At 38.5% G+C, this 21,787-nt stretch overlaps 1 protein-coding gene across 1 annotated transcript in view; it reads left to right on the top strand.

Moving 5' to 3' along the window:
* The first annotated feature begins 442 nt into the window (after window positions 1-442).
* Window positions 443-21,787, top strand: part of LOC131044218 (ASC1-like protein 1) — a 71,932-nt gene continuing 50,587 nt past the window's right edge. Inside the window, exons 1-3 of the mRNA XM_059207229.1 lie at window positions 443-995; window positions 5,385-5,614; window positions 5,747-5,902. Coding sequence (XP_059063212.1) covers window positions 882-995; window positions 5,385-5,614; window positions 5,747-5,902 — 500 coding nt within the window. The 5' untranslated portion in view covers window positions 443-881. The remainder of the gene's footprint in view (window positions 996-5,384; window positions 5,615-5,746; window positions 5,903-21,787) is intronic.

The raw sequence follows: 21,787 nt of genomic DNA, 5'->3' as shown, positions 1-21,787 counted from the left end.
CTGTATTACACATGGAACGACAAAAATGATAGTGAACGAAAAAAATAAAAGCAAAAATCAGCAAAGTAAAAAGTAACAACAAAAATCTTAAAGCTACGATGTTTTTGGTCGTCTTGTTGTATACAAATTGCAAGATATCCGTGGATGTGCTCTGATGGGTTGATCTCTTTCCTATGACAGGTGGAAACGACGAGGTGAAATGCCAGGTAAAAATAAAGTCCGCCGTGAATGGTACTGTTGGGGTGAGGGAAAGTTGAACGCCTGCCCGTTACGGAGGAAAAAATGGTTCATTCGTCTCGAAGACAACAAAACTAATGAGGAAAAATCGACAGAGTAAATAGCTGCAATCGTCTTGCATTGATTTTAACGAAATCTGGATCGTTGATTTTGAAATTCTAAAATAATAAATATCATAACTTCCGATGTGACCATTTGTATTCAGTCAATCATTCTTTATTTATTTATTTTTTCTTTATTCTTTAGCAGCTGAATGAAAACGCAGGGCCTTGCATTGCATAAGAGATGATACAACCTGTAGATGGGAAAATTGAGGTTGTTCATCTCAAATAAGAGACACCTTCGGCGTAATTAGGGTGTACCACCATCAGGCCCTCTTCTCTATCGTGGCAAACGAAAAAGCAACGAATATATGAACGAAACGAAATGAAATAATAATATATTGCTTTGACAGAGAAATTTATAATATCTAGAAAAGTTTGACTAATTGAGGCGGCTAGGGAAGACCAGGTCTGTAATTTTGCCTTGAAGTTGTTCATTACATCCTTGGACCATGTTCTCGGGATGTGCTACAAGCCCTATAGTTAAGTTTACCAAAACACTTCAGACTGCAACTGTCCCATTGGAGATTTTAAACAGTAAGGATGATCAATTGGGAATTGGAGGCTTATCCCGACATGAGTGACCTTGCCCTGGTGCCCTTCATTGCTGTCATGTTCTTAATTGTCCGCTTTTTACTTGACAGATTACTATTAGAGGTAAACTTAAATCAATTACTCGCACAGTTTTCATAATATAGGCATTCTATAACTAATTAATTGTAAGCTGAAAATACAACGATCAATCCAGTGTTGGATAATTTGAGTTTAATGCTTCCTACGGAGTTAGTTATTTCCGAAAATTAGCAACATAGTTTTGTTTCTTAGTAGTCTCATTTTTTCTTGTTTGTTTTCAGCTACCTGTGGATTGATTCTGAATTGGCATGCTATTAAAAACTTGAACAGTTTCCTACCATGTTTGTGGGTAATTGCTGTTTTAATTTTGTTCCCCGAGAAATACTATTGTAGGGCGGCCACTGATTGTTTTTTGATGGGTCCATGAATTGCATTACACTGTTCCTCTTAGTCTGAGAAGTCAATTCCTTGACATACGCCTCTCACTTGACAATATTCATAAAATTGCATTGTACAACAAGATAAACTTCAATTATATAAAGTACAACGAAGTCAAAAGACATATAACATTGTATAATTAAATTATACATGTGAAGAGGTCTCTCTTTTACTGACAGGTTTGCTTGTTTGCACTCCTTTTGCGTATCCACCAAGTAGCATTATACAGAAAGAACTCAATGTTGAGGCATGATCTAACAAGTAATGAACTAAGATCATTATTGCAGTAAACGCCTCATCTTGTTGCAAGAAAACGTCCTCATCCGGATTTAATTGATAATTACGCTGACAGTACACTATATGGCAAAAACTTAATGTGTTTTAGAAGCAATCAATCAAATAAAGGAGCAAACATATACAGTACTGTGAAGTAGATAAAGCTTTCTTGAAAATAAGAGTAATTTACAAGGAGGAAGCAATCTTTATCAAGACATGTGAAACTACAATACTTATTTTATAACTTTGGATGACAATCCTTTGAATCTTTTATAGTTTTTTAATCCAGGAAATGGAAAGTCTTAAAATAGAAGTTGAAGTGATTGACCCTGGAATCAGTAAATCCAAATGATTATCAAATTCCACCAGAAGACGTGGGGATCTTTTGTGACAGGAAACGCACAAATACATACAGTCATAATTATATATTCACATTCTTTGAGCCCTTTGGAGCATTTATGGAAATCCTAATATCCCTAACCGGCGAATTAGGTGAAGTCCTCAGCTTTCTATTTTGCGAGTTTATCAGCTCCTCAGCCCATGGGACTGAAATGGGTTGCCATGATCTTGCTGTAATGTCCCCACTTCGAAATAGAATTTAATAATAAATGATAATAATAAAATTAAAACATTAAAAATTAAATTAAAATATAAAATAATATAATTAAATATGACTAATTAAAAATTAATTAAGTTAATGAAAAGTCAAAAGTCATGAAAGGAAAAGTTGTGACTCCCTCAACAATGAGATATAAAAAAGAGAAGAGAACCTCATTTGAGGGAGGGGAAAAATTGGAAATGAGAAGTGCAGATCTGATTTAAATAATAAGTGCAGATCTGATTACGAAAGGTTGTGTTCCTTTCAAAGGGTAGAAATAATGAAGAGTTGCACTCTCTCAAAGGGTGCTAATGGTGAAGGGGTATGTCTCTTGCCAAAGGGCATACATGATGAAGAGGTGTGACCTCTCCCTCATATTGAGAGATATAAAGGTAAGGAATCAAAAACATCTAGTGAGATCACCATTGATTAGAAAGGATAGTTGCGTAGGCAGAGGCAAGAGAAAGGGGGAAGATAGCAGAGACATCGAAGGTACGTATATGTATGTGGATGTGTGTGCCACACACACACATATAAATATACTTGTAATTTTGATAGTTATGTCATGATTATTATAATGTGTAGGTTTCAGAATTATGTCATGATTATTATAATGTGTATGTTACGGAATTATGTCGTCATTATTACAATGTGTATGTTACAGAATTATATCTCAATGTGTATGTCACAAGATTATAATTTAAATAATAATGATAATATGAATTATAAATTAGATGATATTGATAATATGAATGGTTATGAAATGTTGGATATCACTGAATGACAATAACGTGATTATATGATGGAGGCTATTGGGAGGAAATCTCGGTAGTCTAATTCAGGGATTATGATAATCCCTGGTAGGCAGTATATACTGAATATCTATATGCATATATATGGCTTGGTTGACTAAGTTCATCCAAGAAGAGACGGATCTGGCCGGTCCCCTCTAAGGACTTGGATGATGAGGTGCATCATCCGAGGCAAGGAATTGACATAGGGTCTTCCTTGGATGGCTTGGGTGTAAGAAATTACACCCAAGACAGGAATCGAATTAACCTTCGATTTCCTGGATGGCTTGGGTGACAGGAATCGAATTAACCTTCGATTTCCTGGATGGCTTGGGTGACAGGAATCAAATTAACCTTCGATTTCTTGGATGGCTTGGGTGACAGGAATCGAATTAACTTTCGATTTCCTGAATGGCTTGGGTGTAAGAAATTACATCTAAGATAGGAATCGAATTAACCTTCGATTTCCTGGAGGGCTTGGGTGTAAGAAATTACATCCAAGACAGGAATCGAATTAACCTTCAATTTCTTGATATGGCTTGGAACCAAGATGGGTTCCAAGAAGGCGAGCCCCACAGCCACCTAAGGACATGTCCCAGTGCTGCACTCGTATCCTTTTTAAGAATTGAAATTAGTGTTAATGGAGTAATTGAACTTTAATTGCAAATTCGATTAGTTATGTATATATTTTTGTTGTGTTCTAACAATCTGTTTGCAGGATAATGATCTCTAACTAGTAGGGACATTACACTTGCATAGAGTACACTTCTTGCTGCATCAATGCAACAGGATCTTGTCTAGTGGTTTCCAAGGGGAAATGAATCCAGGTCACGCTGGCTGGACTAAAATACTAATCTTTCTTATGCATCTTATGGTTTTGAATTTGCACGCCAATAAAAAATAACCTAGGAAAGTTAACCATCTTAAGGGAATTGTCTATCTCAAGAGGAAGTGCTCTGAATTGCCAGCTCGATCACAGTTAAATAGACAGGGTTAGGTTTATATTTATATATGAACAGCATTTTTGCTTAATATGGGTTATGACATTGAGGTTTAATGTTGATTTCTATATGCATATTTTTCATTGTTTATCACGAGTTGGAAAATTTGTTTTGAGCACCTGGATAGTCTGTTTCTATTTGCATAGTGAATTGTATCCCTGAATAGTTGTTCCCATTTTTTCTGCAGCCTAAATTCTTTTGGGTTGCATTTTCATCATGTATGTTTATGACAGATCTCTGCCCTGAGTTTTTATTTTGATCAGATGCAGGCCTGTTAATTATTGGTGAGTGGGCCTCTTTACCTAAACATCAAATACAGTAGTCCTTTTCTGAGAATTTGTCACACTTTCACATCTCCATTGGGTCACTGAATCATGAGAAGTCAAAGCTGCCCATTCTACACCAAGCTGCATTAGCATGGGGACAATCCCACCTTTTTAATCCTACTCATTGTGGAGATAATTCCCCCACCTTGAAGCACAAGAGGCAGCTGATGGCCATAATTTATCAGCACTTGTTGATAGCTCTTGCAAAACAGGCATGAAGATTAAGATCAACAAAATTATGTTTTGCTTACCAACAAAAGCTAAATTATGTCAGAAGTATTTTAGATTGATGTCAATCCCAGATTATTGGCATTCCAACTATTTTTCGGAGGTTTTAATGTTGATGTTTTATTGACCCATAAAGCTGGAAATGATTAGACATAGAGGTTCAGCTATACAAGAAGAGTGAACCACCTGTAAATTAAAGATAGAACATGAAGAATGATTCGTCGCCTAGCGAGTATTGAATAAATTTGACTGAGCTTCCAGAAGCAGTTGTGACATCAGTCGATTTTCAACCACAGCAAGGAAACGGTGACAAAATGTTTAATATAAATAGACCTTTCTTAATTGATGGTATTGTATGCTTTCAAATTGGTACTTAGTAGAGGTTAAAATCTCTGTCATTTTTCTTGAATTAACTGTTCAAAAATTATTCGTGAATGCCAAATCTATCTTCTGGAAAGAACTGAATATGCACAATTTCAGAAGTACAGAAGCTTATGGATAATTTGTATTATTATACAGCCACCATGATAAAAGCAATGTTGTGTCACTCTTCATTATAATTATTGATAAATTTATTTTTTGTGTTGTTGGTAGGGTATTTGCTTATCCATGGAATCTGAACTAGGTTTTTTCATCTTGAAGAAAGAATGAAAAATGAAAATGCAAATTAGGATCTTAAGCTGTTTTTCCAAGAAAAATCGACTTACCCTTGGAATATTGGACTATTTTCAACAAAGTCCTTATTGAGGAAATGATTTGCATGGTCTTGAGTTTTTATGCATATCTGACATTCAAGTCTGTGGATATTGTTACAGAGAATAGGTAAACTGCTTCTGCTGGGTTCTTCTAAAGGTTTAAGTAAGCATGAACAAAAAGAGAGGAAGAAACGACATGAAAAGTTTAAAGAGTCTGTTTGGAAGTTCCTATATTTCTTATCAGCAGCGCTGTTTGAATTGGCTGTTCTTTACAAAGAGTCATGGTTCACAAACACAAGAAATTTTTGGGTTGGTCCTGGTGATCAGGTGTGGCCTGATCAAAAAGTGAAGTAAGTTGTACTATTCTAAATGAAAACACTTAAAAACAAGGTTTCAAAAGATGACAGTATTGAGAGTATGACTCCAGTCACAGTTGCCTTAGATTTGATCTGATTGATATTGTACAATGAAATACATGGCAGGACAAAGTTAAAGGCGTTATATGTGTATGCAGCAGGTTTCTATATCTACAGTTTTTTTGCAGCAATCTTTTGGGAGACAAGGAGATCAGACTTTGTGCTAACTATACAGCATCATGTTGCAACCGTAGTTCTCATTATATTATCTTATGTACTAAGGTTTGTGACTGAGGCTTCTTTTCCTGTAACATATTTTATATCTTTTATGGTTTCCTTCCTTGCAGTCTGTGTTTTATTCCAAAAAAAAAATCGTAGCTGTAAATTTGTGTACTTACAAAGAATGGAATCCCTCTACAGTTTGTTGGATAACAAATAGCAATTTCATGTAAAATGATCTAGATTAGCCTTTAATATAGGAAAGGCAATAGCCATATCACTTGACTTTGTAAAGTGTTGAGTACTGCACTGATTTAGATTTTGACATTCTACAGTTATTTTCTTCCAGGTTGTAGGCTTGTTCAAGATTCTTGCTAAGTTGCTACTTGCTATCTTCTGCGCTGTTGTGTATAGAAAAGCAATACCAGAATATTATATCCAGAGAAATGTTGTATGCATACGTCCACTCAACTTTGATGTTTGAAGAATACTGTGTTACATTCCTTTGATATCTCTATACAATATTAGGGTGATTGCTTTGATTCTCAATATTAATATGCAGGACAAGTAGATATTCAATTTGCAGAAAAAGAGAAAAAAAAGTTTCCGATCCAGATCCCCAGAGCAATCTGGGGGACTACATGTTATATTTGCAGAAATCTTATCTGTTATAGATAGATCATAGAAGCAGTTGACAGCTACATGTCAACAAATTAGGGTGTATAGTCAGAGAACAGACATCTGAAATGCAAACAGAAACAGGACATGATACCGATGATGCACAAAAACACTAGATAAAGATTTGTCACTCAGGATTGCATTAACTGAAAATATTATACTTACATACTTACTTGTTGATGTGTTTTTCATGCACATGCGAATGCAGAATAAAATACCAAGGTATCTTATCCTCTCTTGAACAAAGCTTCTCCGAATGCTGAAGATATCGCCTAAGGATCAATCGGAGCAACTTCAAAGTTCTAATATGTAGGTTCTCTATTTGTGGATAAGCTCTATTTGGTTTGATGTGATTATGCTGGAATCACAAGGGGACTTACATTCGAATACCTGAGCACCTGATTTGCTGGAACTCAATTCCTATCTACTAGCAGGAAGATAAAGAAATATCAAAAGATGAAAGGTCCAGAAAGTCTACTCTAAGACCTAGAATGCAAGAAGATGGATGAACGACTAGGTGGAGTCCTACTGGGCTGGGTCTCACCATCAGATTGAACAATCTGACACCAACTTAGTGCGATCTTCTAAGGGATGCTTCAAATAGATTCAAATCATACACCATTAGACACTGATCACCATTCAAGATAATGCATGAACAATAGACATGTAACGACTCAAAATTAAGCTCATTCTATGCTATTTGACCACGCAGGGCGCACTTACAGTCAACAAGAGGCTAGTGGTTTGGACCAGGCGGATTCCACGCGAGTGCATTCATTAACTTCCTTCATTCAATCTAATTAACCATCATAAAAAAATGAAGATTCAACAAGAGACCATGCATATTACAAAGAAACAACACATTTCACCATAACTTCAATGAAAATGGAGTTCATTTATAGTCAAGGCAACAATTTCTTGCCTTCTCTTCCTAATCTACTCTAATTGCTATTCTATTTGCTGACTATTCACTATTGACTATTTTCTAACTATTAACTAACTATTGACTATTTTCTAACTATTGACTATTGATTTAGAATGAATGGCAAGGATTACAAGATGAAAACCCTAATTAGGGTTTGTTACAACAAACTCCCTTAGCCAATGAGAAAATTACATTCAAAACTTGAGAACTAATAGGAAGCAGGGGTACGTGCCTTGAAGTTTGTGCCATCACTGGTGAGTCAGGTATGTTGAATTTGGACATGCTGAGGTGGAGCTATCTGACTGGGGGAACAATGACTGGGATGCCACCTTGTCTGGTACTTGCTCTGTGATGACCTTGGTCGATCCTCCTTTGTCCTTGATGCACTTGATGAGTGGCGCACCTTTCCTTGACCCTCCTGTGTTTGATGAGGCCTCCTTCCAGTCAAGTCACTCCTTCTCTAGTAGCTCATCTTGCCTTGAAATGTTTACAAGATCCTTCTTTTCTGTCATCTTGCGATCTCTTTGAGGATAGTTCTAACACATTGCTTGCAATTGTTGATCATTCGAAGTCCTTCAATTTAGTAGCACCTTGAGTACCTTCTCATGCATCCAAGGCGTCCTTAGTGATGGTGAAACTTGAATAGGTCCTCCTTGTCCTGGCCTGAACCTCCTCCATCTTGATTTTGTTGATCTGCAAAACAAACAAAGGATGATTGAGTATACATGATATATCCGTTCTAACATGATATTTCTCACCTTAAATCATCAACAAGAAGGCATTAAGATCAACTTGCTTTGGACCCTCTCCAGGGACAAACCCTATAATAAAATTCGCTCAGGACCCTCTCCAGGGACAAGCCCTATTTAAAATTTGCTCAGGACCCTTTGGAAGGGTCAGGAGCAAAATTTGACACAGTTGCTCAATTAGACCTCATTTTCAACATTACCTCACCAAGATCAAGTCATTCGCCTCCAAAATTGCCTAGGAATAGGTTTTGCTCAAGGACCTAGTCAAAACATCAGACCTCCTAGGAATTTCGCTCTAGACCCTTAGGGAGGTTCAGGAGCGATTTTTATGATTAAGACTCAATCCACCACTTCCTTGCTCCAAATTGCATCTAAAGGCAAAAATATATTAGTCTTCTCTCCACCAAGGCCTAGGAATCCATATCTTGAACTCATACATGAGTAAATTAGGTGTTTTGAGAATTTCGCTCTGGACCCTTTAGAAGGGTCAGGAGCGAAATTCATACTTTGCTTGTTTTCCCTCACTTAGCTCTGTCCTTCATGCATTTAAGTCATTAAAAACAAGTCTTTGGCCTCTGAAATTACTTGGGAATGAGCTAGCTTGTAGATTGGAGCAAGGTATAAAGCCTCATGAAGAAATTCGCTCTGGACCCTTTGGAAGGGTCAGGAGCGAAATTCACATTTTAGCTTAAAATCTTCACTTTTTGTGATCACAACTCATTCAAAGGCATGCCTAGGGGTATCTTCAAGTTCAATTCACCCCCATCAACGTTTGGCCAACACAAAATTGGGAGAAAAAGGAGGTTTTGAGAATTTCGATCTGGACCCTTTGGAAGGGTCAGGAGCGAAATTCAAGTTTTGGCTTGATCCTATCACTTCCTTAACTTCAATCCATCTTGCAAGGCAAATATACATCACTCCACTTCCATCTACGCCATAGGAACCAAGGTTTTGACCTCACCCAAGGAGAAAATAGGTGCTCTGAGGAATTTCGCTCTGGACCCTTTGGAAGGGTTAGGAGCGAAATTCATGCTTTTGGAAAAAATCCTTCATCTCCTTCACTTTCAATCACTTCCTAAGGCAAGAGCATATCAATCCACTTCCAACTATGTCCAAGGAACTAATATTTTGGTCTAATCAAGGAAGAAAAGGGTGCCTTTTAGGAATTTCACTCTAGAAAGGGTCCAGAGCGAAATTCACATTTTAGGTTGATTTTACACTTCTTCCTCTCAACTCACCTTCAAATTTGATCTAACCAATCTCTTCTCACCATAATCAAGTCGATTTGCCATCCATCTAACTCAAATCAAGGTCTTTTTTAATGCATTAGGCAAAAAGAGAGTCAAGTTGAGGATTTTGCTCTGGACCCTTTGGAAGGGTCAGGAGTGAAATTCATCCTTTGGTTTTATTTTCACCACTTCATTGCCTCAAACTACCTTTCAAAGGCAAGTACACATCAAAATCTTCCCAACCATGCCTTCAAAGTCAAAAAACTTGGTCATAACAAGGAGCAAAATAGAGGTTATGGGAATTTCGCTCCGGACCCTTTGGAAGGGTCAGGAGCGAAATTCATCTTTGAGGTCATTTCACACCTCCTTTCTCCTTTCTTTGCCTTGGATATAACTTCTCAAGCCTCCTTCTATCATCATCAAGTCAATTTGCTCTCAAAGTAGTGTTTTCTTCAAGGTTTTGTGAGGAAATAAGGTCCTTCAAGAATTTCGCTCTGGACCCTTTGGAAGGGTCAGGAGCAAAATTCACACTTAGGCTCAAATCTTGACTTCACTGCCCACATTTCCTTATCCAAACAAGTGCTTTGCCTTCAATAATGCCTGGGAATGAGTTAGCTCTTAGTTTTGGGCAAGGTAGAATGTCTTATGGAGGAATTCGCTCTAGACCCTTTGGAAGGGTCAGGGGCAAAATTCATACTTCTAGGCTTAATTGACCTTCAAATTTGACTTGACTTCACCTTAGATTTGATCCTAGATCCATTTCCTTCCCTATCCTTGCAAATTTGCTCAACCATTCAATGACTTAGGTGAAATCTTAGTTCCTTGGGAAATTTCGCTTTGGACCCTTTGGAAGGGTCAGGAGCAAAATTCACATTTATGCTCAAATTCCTTACCATCTATCACTTGACTTTGTCTTACACAACAATTTTCTCTTCACTACGCCATAAGGACAAGGTTTCTTATGCCAATTAGGACCAGGAAAGAGAAATTCGCTCTGGACCCTTTGGAAGGGTCAGGAGTGAATTTGGTGAATTTGCCTTAGACATTACTCAAACATTCAAAGTTTTCCCTCAATCACATTGGTCATACCTCTAACAAAGCACCTTGAGGGGTTTTTTGCTCAAAAGAATTGAATTACAAAGACATCTTAGCCATTTCGCCCAAGTACCCCTGGAAGGACAAGACCTCTCCTAGAATTTCGCTTTGGACCCTTTGGAAGGGTCAGGAGCGAAATTCATCCTTGAGGCTCAAAGTTTGACCTTTTCATCAGATCTCCAAGTCCAGACGTGTCCAAGGCGTCCCCAAAGGATAAATAGGTTAGCTTCACATCAATCAATGCCCAGGACTTCATCTTTTATCAATTGGACCAATCTCAAACCCTCAAAGGTGATACTTACTCACAAAGCTTTATTGACCTCCTCAAACTCAAACATGACATAACCTAGCAACAAGAGTAAAACCTGACCTGGGGAAGGCTTTGAAAGAGACCCTAACCTGGACCACCTACTGACCCACCTCAACTCAAGCAGAGCCTGTTACCTAATGATCCCTTTGACAACTCTCCAAATGCAAAGGTTAATAGACAAGAACCTAAAAGACCAAGAAAACAAACCCTAGAAAGCAAAAAAGGTAGGGGTCCCCATTTGCAAGGGGGTGATGTGTAAATACGTCACAACAATACTACAGATATCTACAATTATAGATGTAGAATTTTAGAAATAAATGTAGGATGCAACTCAGAATAGAGGCTCAAACCCTTCAGGACTCAAATCTCACATTTATATATAAGTTCCTGGCAAGGAAAAAAGGAACATCTAATGGAAGAAAAAAAAATAGCTCATTTGTTGTCACACGAGGAGTTGGTGCCACTATTGGGCATTGATGCTAGCTCTAGCACTAATGTTGGTTCAAACACTTTGTTGAGAAGTCTGTTTTAGTGCGCCACTTTATGCTACTAGCCAAAACTGCTAAAACAAATTTCATCAAAACTGAACTACAAATTTTTCCTTAATTTCATGATTCAACCTATATGCTAAGCACACTAGTGCAACAACAACTACGAATACTCCTCACGCACATTGAACATTGTGAAGAACCCACAACTAAAACTCTTATGTATAAGGGATCAATCTATCTCCTTAAGTAAGCTTCTAAGATTATCTCTATGTAAGATAAATAAGTCTCAAGGAGCTTCTACTTTAGTTGACAAACTAGTCAGCTATTTTACAACACCATATATAAAGAAAATCAACTCACTGTGCTAGCCATCCATTGATCCATATTTGATCTAGGAGTAAAGCTCATCCTTGAGAAGAAAGATACTTCAATATGTTGCAGTGCCAAAAACTATACTTATGTTGAGGTTCATCAAATGGATATGAAAAGTTCCTTTCTTAAGACATGGGGATCCTGAAGAGGAGATATACATGAAGTGACCACAAGGTTTTCAATTGGACCCTTCATTAGTTTGTAGACTCAAAATCTATCTATAGACTCAATCAGGCCTTCCAAGCTTCATATGCCAAGATGGATTATTTCCTTCTCTTTGTTGGATTCTTTGGTACCATTTTGCTCCAAATGTCTACGTCTTGCAATAGAACAGGTCTCTTATGTTCTTGGTTTTGTATGTTGATGATTTTCTAATTAGAGGAACTTCTTCATCCTCCATTACTAGTAAAACGTGTCTTGCATAATAAGTTTTTGATGACCAACTTGTGTTTACTACATTGTTTTTTTGATATTGATTCTAGTAGTTTGCTTTAGAGATTAGCATTACACAATCCAAGTACGCACTTGTCTTTCCCTCACCGTTTGATATGGCCAACTACACACTTGTGCTAAGTCCATTTCTCTTTGGAGTCAAACTTGAAGCAAAGCGTTCTTCATCATTAGTTGATGCAACTTTCTATCACCAACTTGCTGGCAGCTTCATTTATCTAACTCACACTAGGCCCAACATTTCATACACCATTGACATGGTCTCTAGGCTTATGTAGGAATCTCATGAACTACACTAGAAGGAAGCTAAGTGGATCCTCCACTATGTTTAGAGCAATCATAGTTATGGAATCCACTATGCAACAAGCATTGATATCAGCTTGATTGAGTACACTAATTTGATTGGGCGGGTGATACTCAAGATCACAAATCTACTTTTGTTCAGAAGGTGATTCAGGATCACAAGTCAATTTTGGTTTATGCCATGTCTCCTTTCCAAGTATATTTCATAAGGAGACCCTTAACCTATTATTTAATTTCCTATAGGCTGAAGGGGTGGTACAAGGGAAATAATCTAATGATTTAACTGGAAAGTTTGCCACCAAAATTGATTTCATTCATTTGTAGTTTCCATTTGTAATCCATCCGAAAGTCTTGCTACTAGATTACACATCTTACTTTCAAAAGTTGTATTAGTTTGAAACATAGTTGGACTACTCGTGACTTGGCTCGACTCGCCAAGCCCCTGGGAAAAAAACTTGGGAAAAACTCGGCAACTTAAAAACATGCTTAAATTTAATAAAAAATGCATTTTTTTTTGCAAAATTTAATGAGAAGATGCATCCAATGAGTCAATAAATGATAACACAAAAGAAACAAGCTGATTCTAGATATGTTTAAATGCAAAGTGTCTACAAAATCGCATTCTCATGAGGAATGCTGATGGCTGGAAGCCTAAAAGCAATATAGTAAATAGTTTTTGTAAAACCAAAAGTAAATACGTCATTACAAATTACAATTACAACTTCCTCTTCCCAACTCTAGCAAAAACTTGGGGAGAGGTAGAACTAGAGGGTCTAGTCCTAGAAGTCTGCAGTGGGCGTGACTGTGCCTCCTTGCTCGATATGGCTGGCTCATCCTCCATCCTGGACGAAGCTATGTATCCACCTGCTTCTGGCACTAGCAATGAATCCTCATCCTCTTACACTTCCTCATCAATGTCATCCAACCCAAATCCACCCCCTCCTCCTTCATAGCATGCCTCTCCAAATCAGTGATGTCAGTGTCGGAAAACAATGGAGGCTGCTCCTGTGATGTCCAATCATTGCAAGGATCTATATCATCCAAGTCAATTGGACCATCTTCTACTTCCTCTACCTTCCTTACGCATAATCGAAGATTATATTGCATGAAGACAAGGTCATTGAGGTGTTTCTGCGCTAACTTGCTCGTCTTCTTCGTGTGGATTGCTTCAAACAAGCTCCAATTGCGCTCACAATTGAATGAACTGCAAGGCTGACATAAGACTCTGAGGGCAAATTTTTTGAGATGTGGGGTGTTTCCACACCAATTTTGCCACCAAGCATTTGCAAAATAAATAAAATGGAAAAGTTAGAAAGCAAAGAGAAAAGAGAAAACATAATTTATCAATCATTTTAGTTCCCAAAATCCAAATGGCAAATGTTATGGCTGGGGTTTGAGTGGTTCTTCCTCTCCTAGCCAACTCTGAAGAGAATAGCTTACCCCTTACTCCCTCATAATTTTGGAGCTCACTCACAATGAGGTCTCTCTCCAACATCGGGTACCGTCCTCTCAATGCATGTCCCTCCATGACCTCTCCATTCAGATTTGAGTAAGAACCCCCGAACCTAAAATGAGGGTTGAGGAAGTACCCTGCTGCATGAATGGGTTGGTGGAGCTGATTGTTCCACCTCCTATCAACAATTTCCCAAATGGGATCAAATTTGAGTCTATCCCCCTTGTAGTAATTTTTGATAGACTCCTTGGCCCTATCCATGGCCTCATAAAGATATCCCATTGGGGTTTTATCCCCATCCACCAAGCGAAAAACTCGAACCAAGGGCTCTGACACCTACAATTGAAAAATACAAATTACAAAAAGATTAAATAATGAAGTTACAAATTAGTAATGAGAGACTTGAATCAAGAATAATTAAAATTTTAAAATTAAAGTTTTGAAGTTACCTTCACAATCTATGCAGCGCTTTGTGCAAATTGGCTGTCGAAGACTATGCATGTGACAACCTCTCCTTCAGGCTTCTTTGAATAAGGTGAGTTAAGCCATTCTCCACTCACAAACATTTGTTTCAAAGAAGTCAATGCAACAAGAAGGCTTTGCAACGTCAAGAAAATCGTTGCAAACCTTGTGACACCAACTCTCACCAAATCTTTCCCTTGGGTGTGCTGTCTCATCAAATTTAGGACCCAAGGGTGATTGTAAATATATTTGGTGATCCTCCTTGCATCTTCCACAACTGGAGTCACCCACTCAAGTTTTCTTATGTCCTCCAAAAGAAGGTCAAGGACATGTGCTACACAAGGTGTCCAAAAAAGAGTGGGGTGCCTCTCTTGGTGGATTCCTCCTGCAAAAGAAGAACTTATTCTTAAGAAAGATGCAACCAAGTAAAACAAAGCCATGACAAATGAAAATATTGCTAATGCCTAAAGGTGATAATTCAAAAGGATTCTACATGTTGACACATATGCTGCTGCATTATCTGTGATGATTTGCACCACATTCTCTACCCCTACCTCCATGACGACATGCTCCAACATTCCAACCAATGTTTCTGCATTTTTCACCTTACTGGAGGCATCAACAGATTTCAAGAACACTACATTGTCCTTGCAAGCAACCAAAAAATTGATGATGGTGCGGTTCTTGCCATTTGTCCACCCATTAGAAAGAATGGTGCAGCCATAATTTGCCCATTCAATTTTTTGCTCCTCCATCACTTCTCTTGCCCTAGCAACTGCATCTGTGAGCAACCTATAAGAGCAAAGTGAAATTAGGTCTTAGTACACAATTTTGATTTAATAAACAAGAAATCTAAAAAATAATTAAAAATGAAATCAAGTGGACTATGTAGTAATTTACCAACCTCCCACTCAAATCCTTGCGAGAAGGGGCCTTGTACCTCTTTCTTGAAATTGTCATAGCAATCACCAAATTCAACCAATAAGGATCGTCCGCCACATTGAATGGAATGTTGTTGAAGTACCAAAAATCAGCTACTGCAATGTCGGTTTTCTCATGTACCTCCCTATTCCATCCAGTGGCCTCTAATGATGGTTGTGCTCCAGGTGTGTTCTTGGGCACAAAATAATCACCTATGGACCCTGATTGTGATGATGGAACAATGCCAGGTACTCTACTAGAGGAAGCAGAAGCGATGGGCGAGGTGGTGGTGGGTTTGCGTTTAAGTGGGCCACGCTGAAAGCCCACTATGCCCTCAAGTGCTTCTTGTTCCTCTTCAATGTCAACATAAACACCTTGAGATTCGGCTATGGCTGTTCTCAGGGCTAGCTTTGCCCTCTCCCTTTGCAATTTCTTCTCTTCCCCAGCTGCAAGTAGAGCATTCATTTGTCTATTTATTTCTTCATTGGTCCCAGGGCATGCTCTAGCATCATGCCTGTCTATTCCTGCAAGGTGGTATTTGAGGCGGTTGATGCCTCCATGAAGTATTTTCTCACACTTTATGCATATAATTGACCCAGGATCGGGTCCCTCATAGGCATACCTCCATGCCCCATTTCTAGCACCTTTAGGACGGGTGCCTATATACCCAGATGGGCATGGATCTAGTGGCCATTCCTCCCTTGCCATGAATAATGCTTACTTAACCTACACATACAAAGTGACAAAAAAAGTTAACATTTTAGTTAAACAATTTAGCAAACTATCTACATTAGTTTAAATAAATTTAGACATCATTCAAAGTTTTAAAAAAAAAAATATTAAGGTTTGAATTTTTTTTTGAAAACTAGAGATTCTTTAAAGAAGTTGTGAAAATTTAAACAAAACTTGTCAAATCTAGTGTTAAATCTTGTGCAAATAACTTAGAAAGGATTTAAATACCAAGAATGCCAATGCACCATTAAAAATGGAGAGCGAAATGTAGAAGGCTGCTTGCGAAAAGCAGAATGGAGATGCAAAGGATGCGAGTTTGAGAAAGCTAGTTAAATGAAAAATTCTGGAAGTCGATTAGGATGAGCATGGCGATAAGCAGGTAGAGTCTGAAGAAAGCGTTGATATCACCGGTGGAAACCTGAATCATCGCCAGTATACAGGGAAGGATGCCTCATCAAGCGACATTGAAATTGACCTAATAGAAAACATTGAAAGGGAAAAACTGATCTTCGATCAACATGCGATTATTGCAAAAATTATAGGGCCAAAATTATCAAGAAAAGATATTCACGCCTGGGTAGTGAATCATTGAGGGAAGCACATAATGATAAAATTCCTACCCAAGGGCTTCTTTGTTGTTGTTTTTCCCAAAGAAGAAGATAGAGACCACATCATTAGCCTTCAAAACTGGTTCCTGGACGATCACCCACTATATATTCAGCCCTGGGCTCCGAACTTTGACCCTACATTGTTGGCGGTTATATGATAAATCAGTATGGGTCCGATTATACAACCTTCCGATAGAATATTGGAGCAAGGCGTGTTTGGAAACAATCGGGAGATCCCTTGGTACTTTATTGGAAATTGATGAAGAGATCGTTGAGGGAGATTTATACACATATGCTAGACTCAAATTAGCAACCCTAAAGACAATCCCCTCTTCGGTTATGTTACTCACTGTGGATGGTGGTTGGAAACAACACATAGAAATCGAAAAAGAAACTGGCGTGTGCTCTTGAGGTGGAAGTAAATTTCACAGTACTGACAAATGCAGATTGTTTGTAAGAAAGGCCTTTAAGCGCCCACACAAAAAACCGAAACAGGTTTGGAAGGCAAAGGAGAAAAATCGGGAACCTGAAACCCTGCTTTTAGAAGGCCCTAAATCCATCAAAAGCGATAAAAACCAAGATGAATGGACGAAGATTCCCACACAAGACATCCCATTGGATTGTAACATCATCCCAAGTAATGACACAATGGTGTATCCAATTGAATACCACACAATAGAGGAGGTTTTGTAGGAGTCGAATTCGAATACATCTGAGTCGGTTAGTGATGGTGATGGACTGAACACAGTGGATCCTAGATACATCAGCTAGTCTGTTAACATCATCCTTGGAAGAGCAAAAGGCACAAGAGGGAGGAAAAGTCACAAAACGGTTAGGGAGTAGAGAGCAAATGAGAAGGGCATTGTAAGTATGTTGAAATTCTTGAATCCTGTTAAGGGAAGTAAGCCCTCCCTTGGGGGAAGATGAGGCTCACTTCATGGAATGTCAGGGGCCTTTCGGCCCCTAACAAAAAACGCCTGGTCAAAAGAACTTTGGCCAAGCTTGATTCAGAAGTTTATATTCTACATGAAACAAAGCTAAGTAAGGAAAAGGCAGTGGAGTTCATCAAATATTGTTATAAGTGGGAAGAAATTTTTCAAGATGCCAGAGGCTTGGCTGGGGGCTTGGGAATCATGTGGAACCCCTCCAAAATTGATGTGCATCCCATTGCCTCATTTGATCACTGGATGGCGTGTATCATTGTCTGCAAGCAGTCCAATATCTCCTATCCGTCATTTAACATATATGGACCCATTAAGACTGAGGAAAAACTAAGAGTTTGGAATGAGGTCTCCAATCAAGCTAGTCAGTTGGATAGTGGTAAGGTCATTGCTGCTGGTGACTTCAATGCTCTTTTGGACATTGATGAGAAGGTGGGAGGTCTCCGGAAACCTTCAAAAGTGATGGATGATTTTAGAGAATTTGTATCTAACTGCAAATTGGTCGATATCATATCGAAGAATGGAAGATTCACTTGGACTAATAGATGACTAAACTTTGCCAATATATCAGAAAGACTGGACTGTTTCCTGGTGGGGGAATGGTGGATAAATGGTAGTTACTCTCTAGAAACTGAAATTGTGCCTCAAATTGGTTGGGATCCCCTACCACTTTCTTTATCCATTGCTCAAGAAACTAGCAGTCATAAGAACTACTTCAAATTCTTAAGCATGTGGTGGAGGGATGAGAAATTCCTTGACAATCTGAAAAACTGGTGGTAGGAAGGCAACATATACTCTGGTTCCCCAAGCGTTAAATTTTTCAAAAGAATTTAGTTCCTGAAAAACAAAATTAAGGATTGGAACAAGATCTCATTCAAAAATGTTTTTGCTGAGAAATGTAGAATCGAGGAAAAACTTGAAGAGGTTGGTAATCGAGTAATGCGATTTGGCATGACCAATGTGGAGTTCGAATTAGAGAAAACACTTAAAGCCCAGTATTTGGAAATTTTGAAGAGGGAGGAACTATATTGGAAAGATAAATCTAGGGAACTTTGGATAGCCGAGGGGGACCTCAATACCAAATTCTTTCATGCTTCTTCTAAAGCTAGAAGGATCAATAATAAGATATGTTCAATTAAGGATGAGAATGGGATTTTGAATACTTCGGCTACGGATATGGAGCGAATTGCTCTCAATTACTTTGTGGAAATATTGGGCAACACTGAGGTAGAAAACTCAGGCGCAATATCAATTGTTGAGGAAGTCATCAACCCCCTGATTACTTGCTCTGATTGCGATATGCTACTTGCTCCTTATTCGTTGGAGGAAATAAAAAAGGCCACATTCTCACTTCATCCTCATAAGGCGCCTGGACCTGATGGCATTACAGCTGAGCTCTTTCAGAAATGTTGGGATTTCATGGGCAAGGATATTTGGAGTGTGGTTGAAGAATTTCAGAAAAAGCATAAGTTTGTGAAAGAGATCAACCATACCATTATATGCCTTATTCCTAAGAAACGGGATTGTGACTCAATGTCTGATTATCCCCCAATATCATTATGCAACACCATCTACAAAATATTATCCAAGGCAATAGCTGAAAGATTGAAGTTGCTACTACCAAAGCTAGTTTCGGAAAATCAGAATGGATTTACTTTGGGTAGGGAAATTGCGGATAGCATCATCCTGGTATTGGAAGTCATACACTCACTCCATAAAGAAAAATTAAAAGGTATGATTATTAAACTTGATGTTGCCAAAGCCTATGATAAGGTGATTTGGAATTTTCTTTTGCATGTCTTGGCCAGATTTGGGTTTTTGGTGAAATGGATTGAATGCATAAAATTTTGCATTAGCACAGTTAAATTCTCAATTCTTGTCAATGGTAATTTGAGTGGGTTTTTTGGAGCCACAAATGGTCTGCGACAAGGAGATCCTTTATCTCCTTCATTATTTGTTCTCATGGTGGAAGTCTTGGGGAGGCTAATAAAGAAGAGGCATAATGAAGGCATTTGGAAAGGAATCAAAGTTCATGAGCAATTCGAGGCAATTACACATTCCCAATTTGCAGATGATACCATCATATTTGGTGAAGCTTCTACCCGGGAAGCTTTAGGCATTAAGGGCACACTTAAGGAGTACACAAGGGCTTCGGGTCAAGTTATGAATAAAGAAAAATCTCAGCTGTTGTTCTTTAACACCAATAGGAAGGCCCAAGGCAGAATTGCACAACACATGGATATAAAAGTTGTAGAGCTTCCGATCAAATACTTAGGGGTTCGTATTAACAAAGGATGCAGACAATCTCAAATCTGGGAAGATGCTATCAAATCATGCCAATCTAAATCAGAAAATTGGAAAAATAGATGGCTGATCCAAGCAGGTAGACTTACCATGATCAAATGAGTTTTATCGGCCATCCCTATATACAACATGTCCTGTTTCAAAATGCCGTTCACTGCTGGAAAAAGTCTGAACAATTTACTCAAGAAATTTGTATGGGATGGAGCTAAAGATAACAGGAAAATTCCGCTTATCAATTGGGACACATTATGCCTAATCAAGGAAAATGGGGGAGCTGGCTTAAGGAAAATGGAGCTACAAAACTCTGCCCTTGGTGCTAAGCTCTCCTGGAAGATGTGCAAAGAGACTCAAAAAATGTGGTGCAGGCTATTCCAAAAGAAATATCTAGACTCAGAGGACCCTAATCGAATTCTCACAGTGGCCAATACTGAAAGGGGTTCGGCTACGTGGAATTTCTTATGGGATTGCAGACACATTATCACAGAGCATATTTCATGGCAGATTGGTAATGGTAGAACAACGTTGTTTTGGAGAGACTCATGGGACGAGTTTCCATCTCTCTCGAAATCTTTTGAAGATAAGGGGTGGATAGATATGGTTGAAAACTGCATAGGGCAACATGTATGCAATTACATGGAAAACCACGTGGACACGAATGGTCTGAGAATATGGAAGAAAATCAATATTGGCAATCCTTCATTATGTGAAAAACTTTGGAAAGCAATAAAAGATAGGAAAATACCGGCCTCTTGTGAAAGGGACAACATCTTTTGGTGTGCATTGAAATCTGGGATGTACAGTTCCAAATCTGGGTATGAAGTTCAAAGACAAAGGGGCTCCTATAATACCTGGCCGCACAAATTATGTTGGAATCATAAAATACTTCCAAAAGCAGGGGCTTTTTTGTGGATTGCTTTACATAGTAGAATCCTCACTAGTGATAGACTTAAAACTATTGGCATCTTGGGTCCCAATTGCTGTGTTGTGTGTTGTGCAGATGAAGAAACCGCCAACCATCTACTATTCAATTGTCTTGTGGCAGAATTTTGTTGGAACTGGTTCTTTGAATAGGTCAATTGGGCTACGGTTAAAAACGAAAGACTTTTTGACTTTCTTCTTTCTTGGCCAATTAGACAAAAGTCAAAATGGAGTGATCTATGGATGATTGGACCATCCATAATTGTATGGCACATTTGGAAGGAAAGGAATAGAAGAATTTTCAAAGAAACAACACTGTCAAACATTATGCTGGTGGACAAAATAAAAATTGCAATCGAGTAAGTGATAAACGGGAATATATTGAAAGGTGGTCCTAAAATATACAATAACTGGGATGCCTTAATGGAAAAACGGTGGGCTCTTAAAGATCCAGGTTTTTATGCCCCCCCTTTGAAGTATGTTGATAGAAACTTAGTTAGATGGAAGGCCCCTCCAAAGGACTGGACAAAACTCAATTTCGACAGTGCCAGTAAGGGGAACCCGGTATTGGAGCCATAATTCAAGACAGTAGAGAAATATTTTATATGGTTTGTTTGGTGGCATTGGAGTTGCCACAAACAATGAAGTTGAGATCCATGCACTTGAGGCAGGATTACGCCTTTGTGTTCTGCAGAATCCGTGCACTTGAGGCAGGATTACGCTGGGAACACAATTAAGGAACCTGTTCATCATTGAAGATCATGTTTATGATGCTATTTGTGGGCTTATGGGCATCACTCTCAATTTTGAGAGACATTGGTGTTATGCAGCCGTGCTGGAGGCAGTCGTGATGCCCCTAGTCGATGTCATTGACTCTGGGGAACGGGCGATCGAACTCTTTGATGGTTTTGTGAAGCCACTCATTGCGGACATTGTTGCTAATGTCATATTAAGTTTGGATGAGGGTGTCAAAGTGAGCAAATTGAAAGTGTACTTCCAGTTTGAAA

This window comes from Cryptomeria japonica, chromosome 6, assembly GCF_030272615.1.
Source record: "Cryptomeria japonica chromosome 6, Sugi_1.0, whole genome shotgun sequence".
Taxonomy (NCBI): domain Eukaryota; kingdom Viridiplantae; phylum Streptophyta; class Pinopsida; order Cupressales; family Cupressaceae; genus Cryptomeria; species Cryptomeria japonica.
This window is presented reverse-complemented; position numbering and strand designations above follow the sequence as displayed.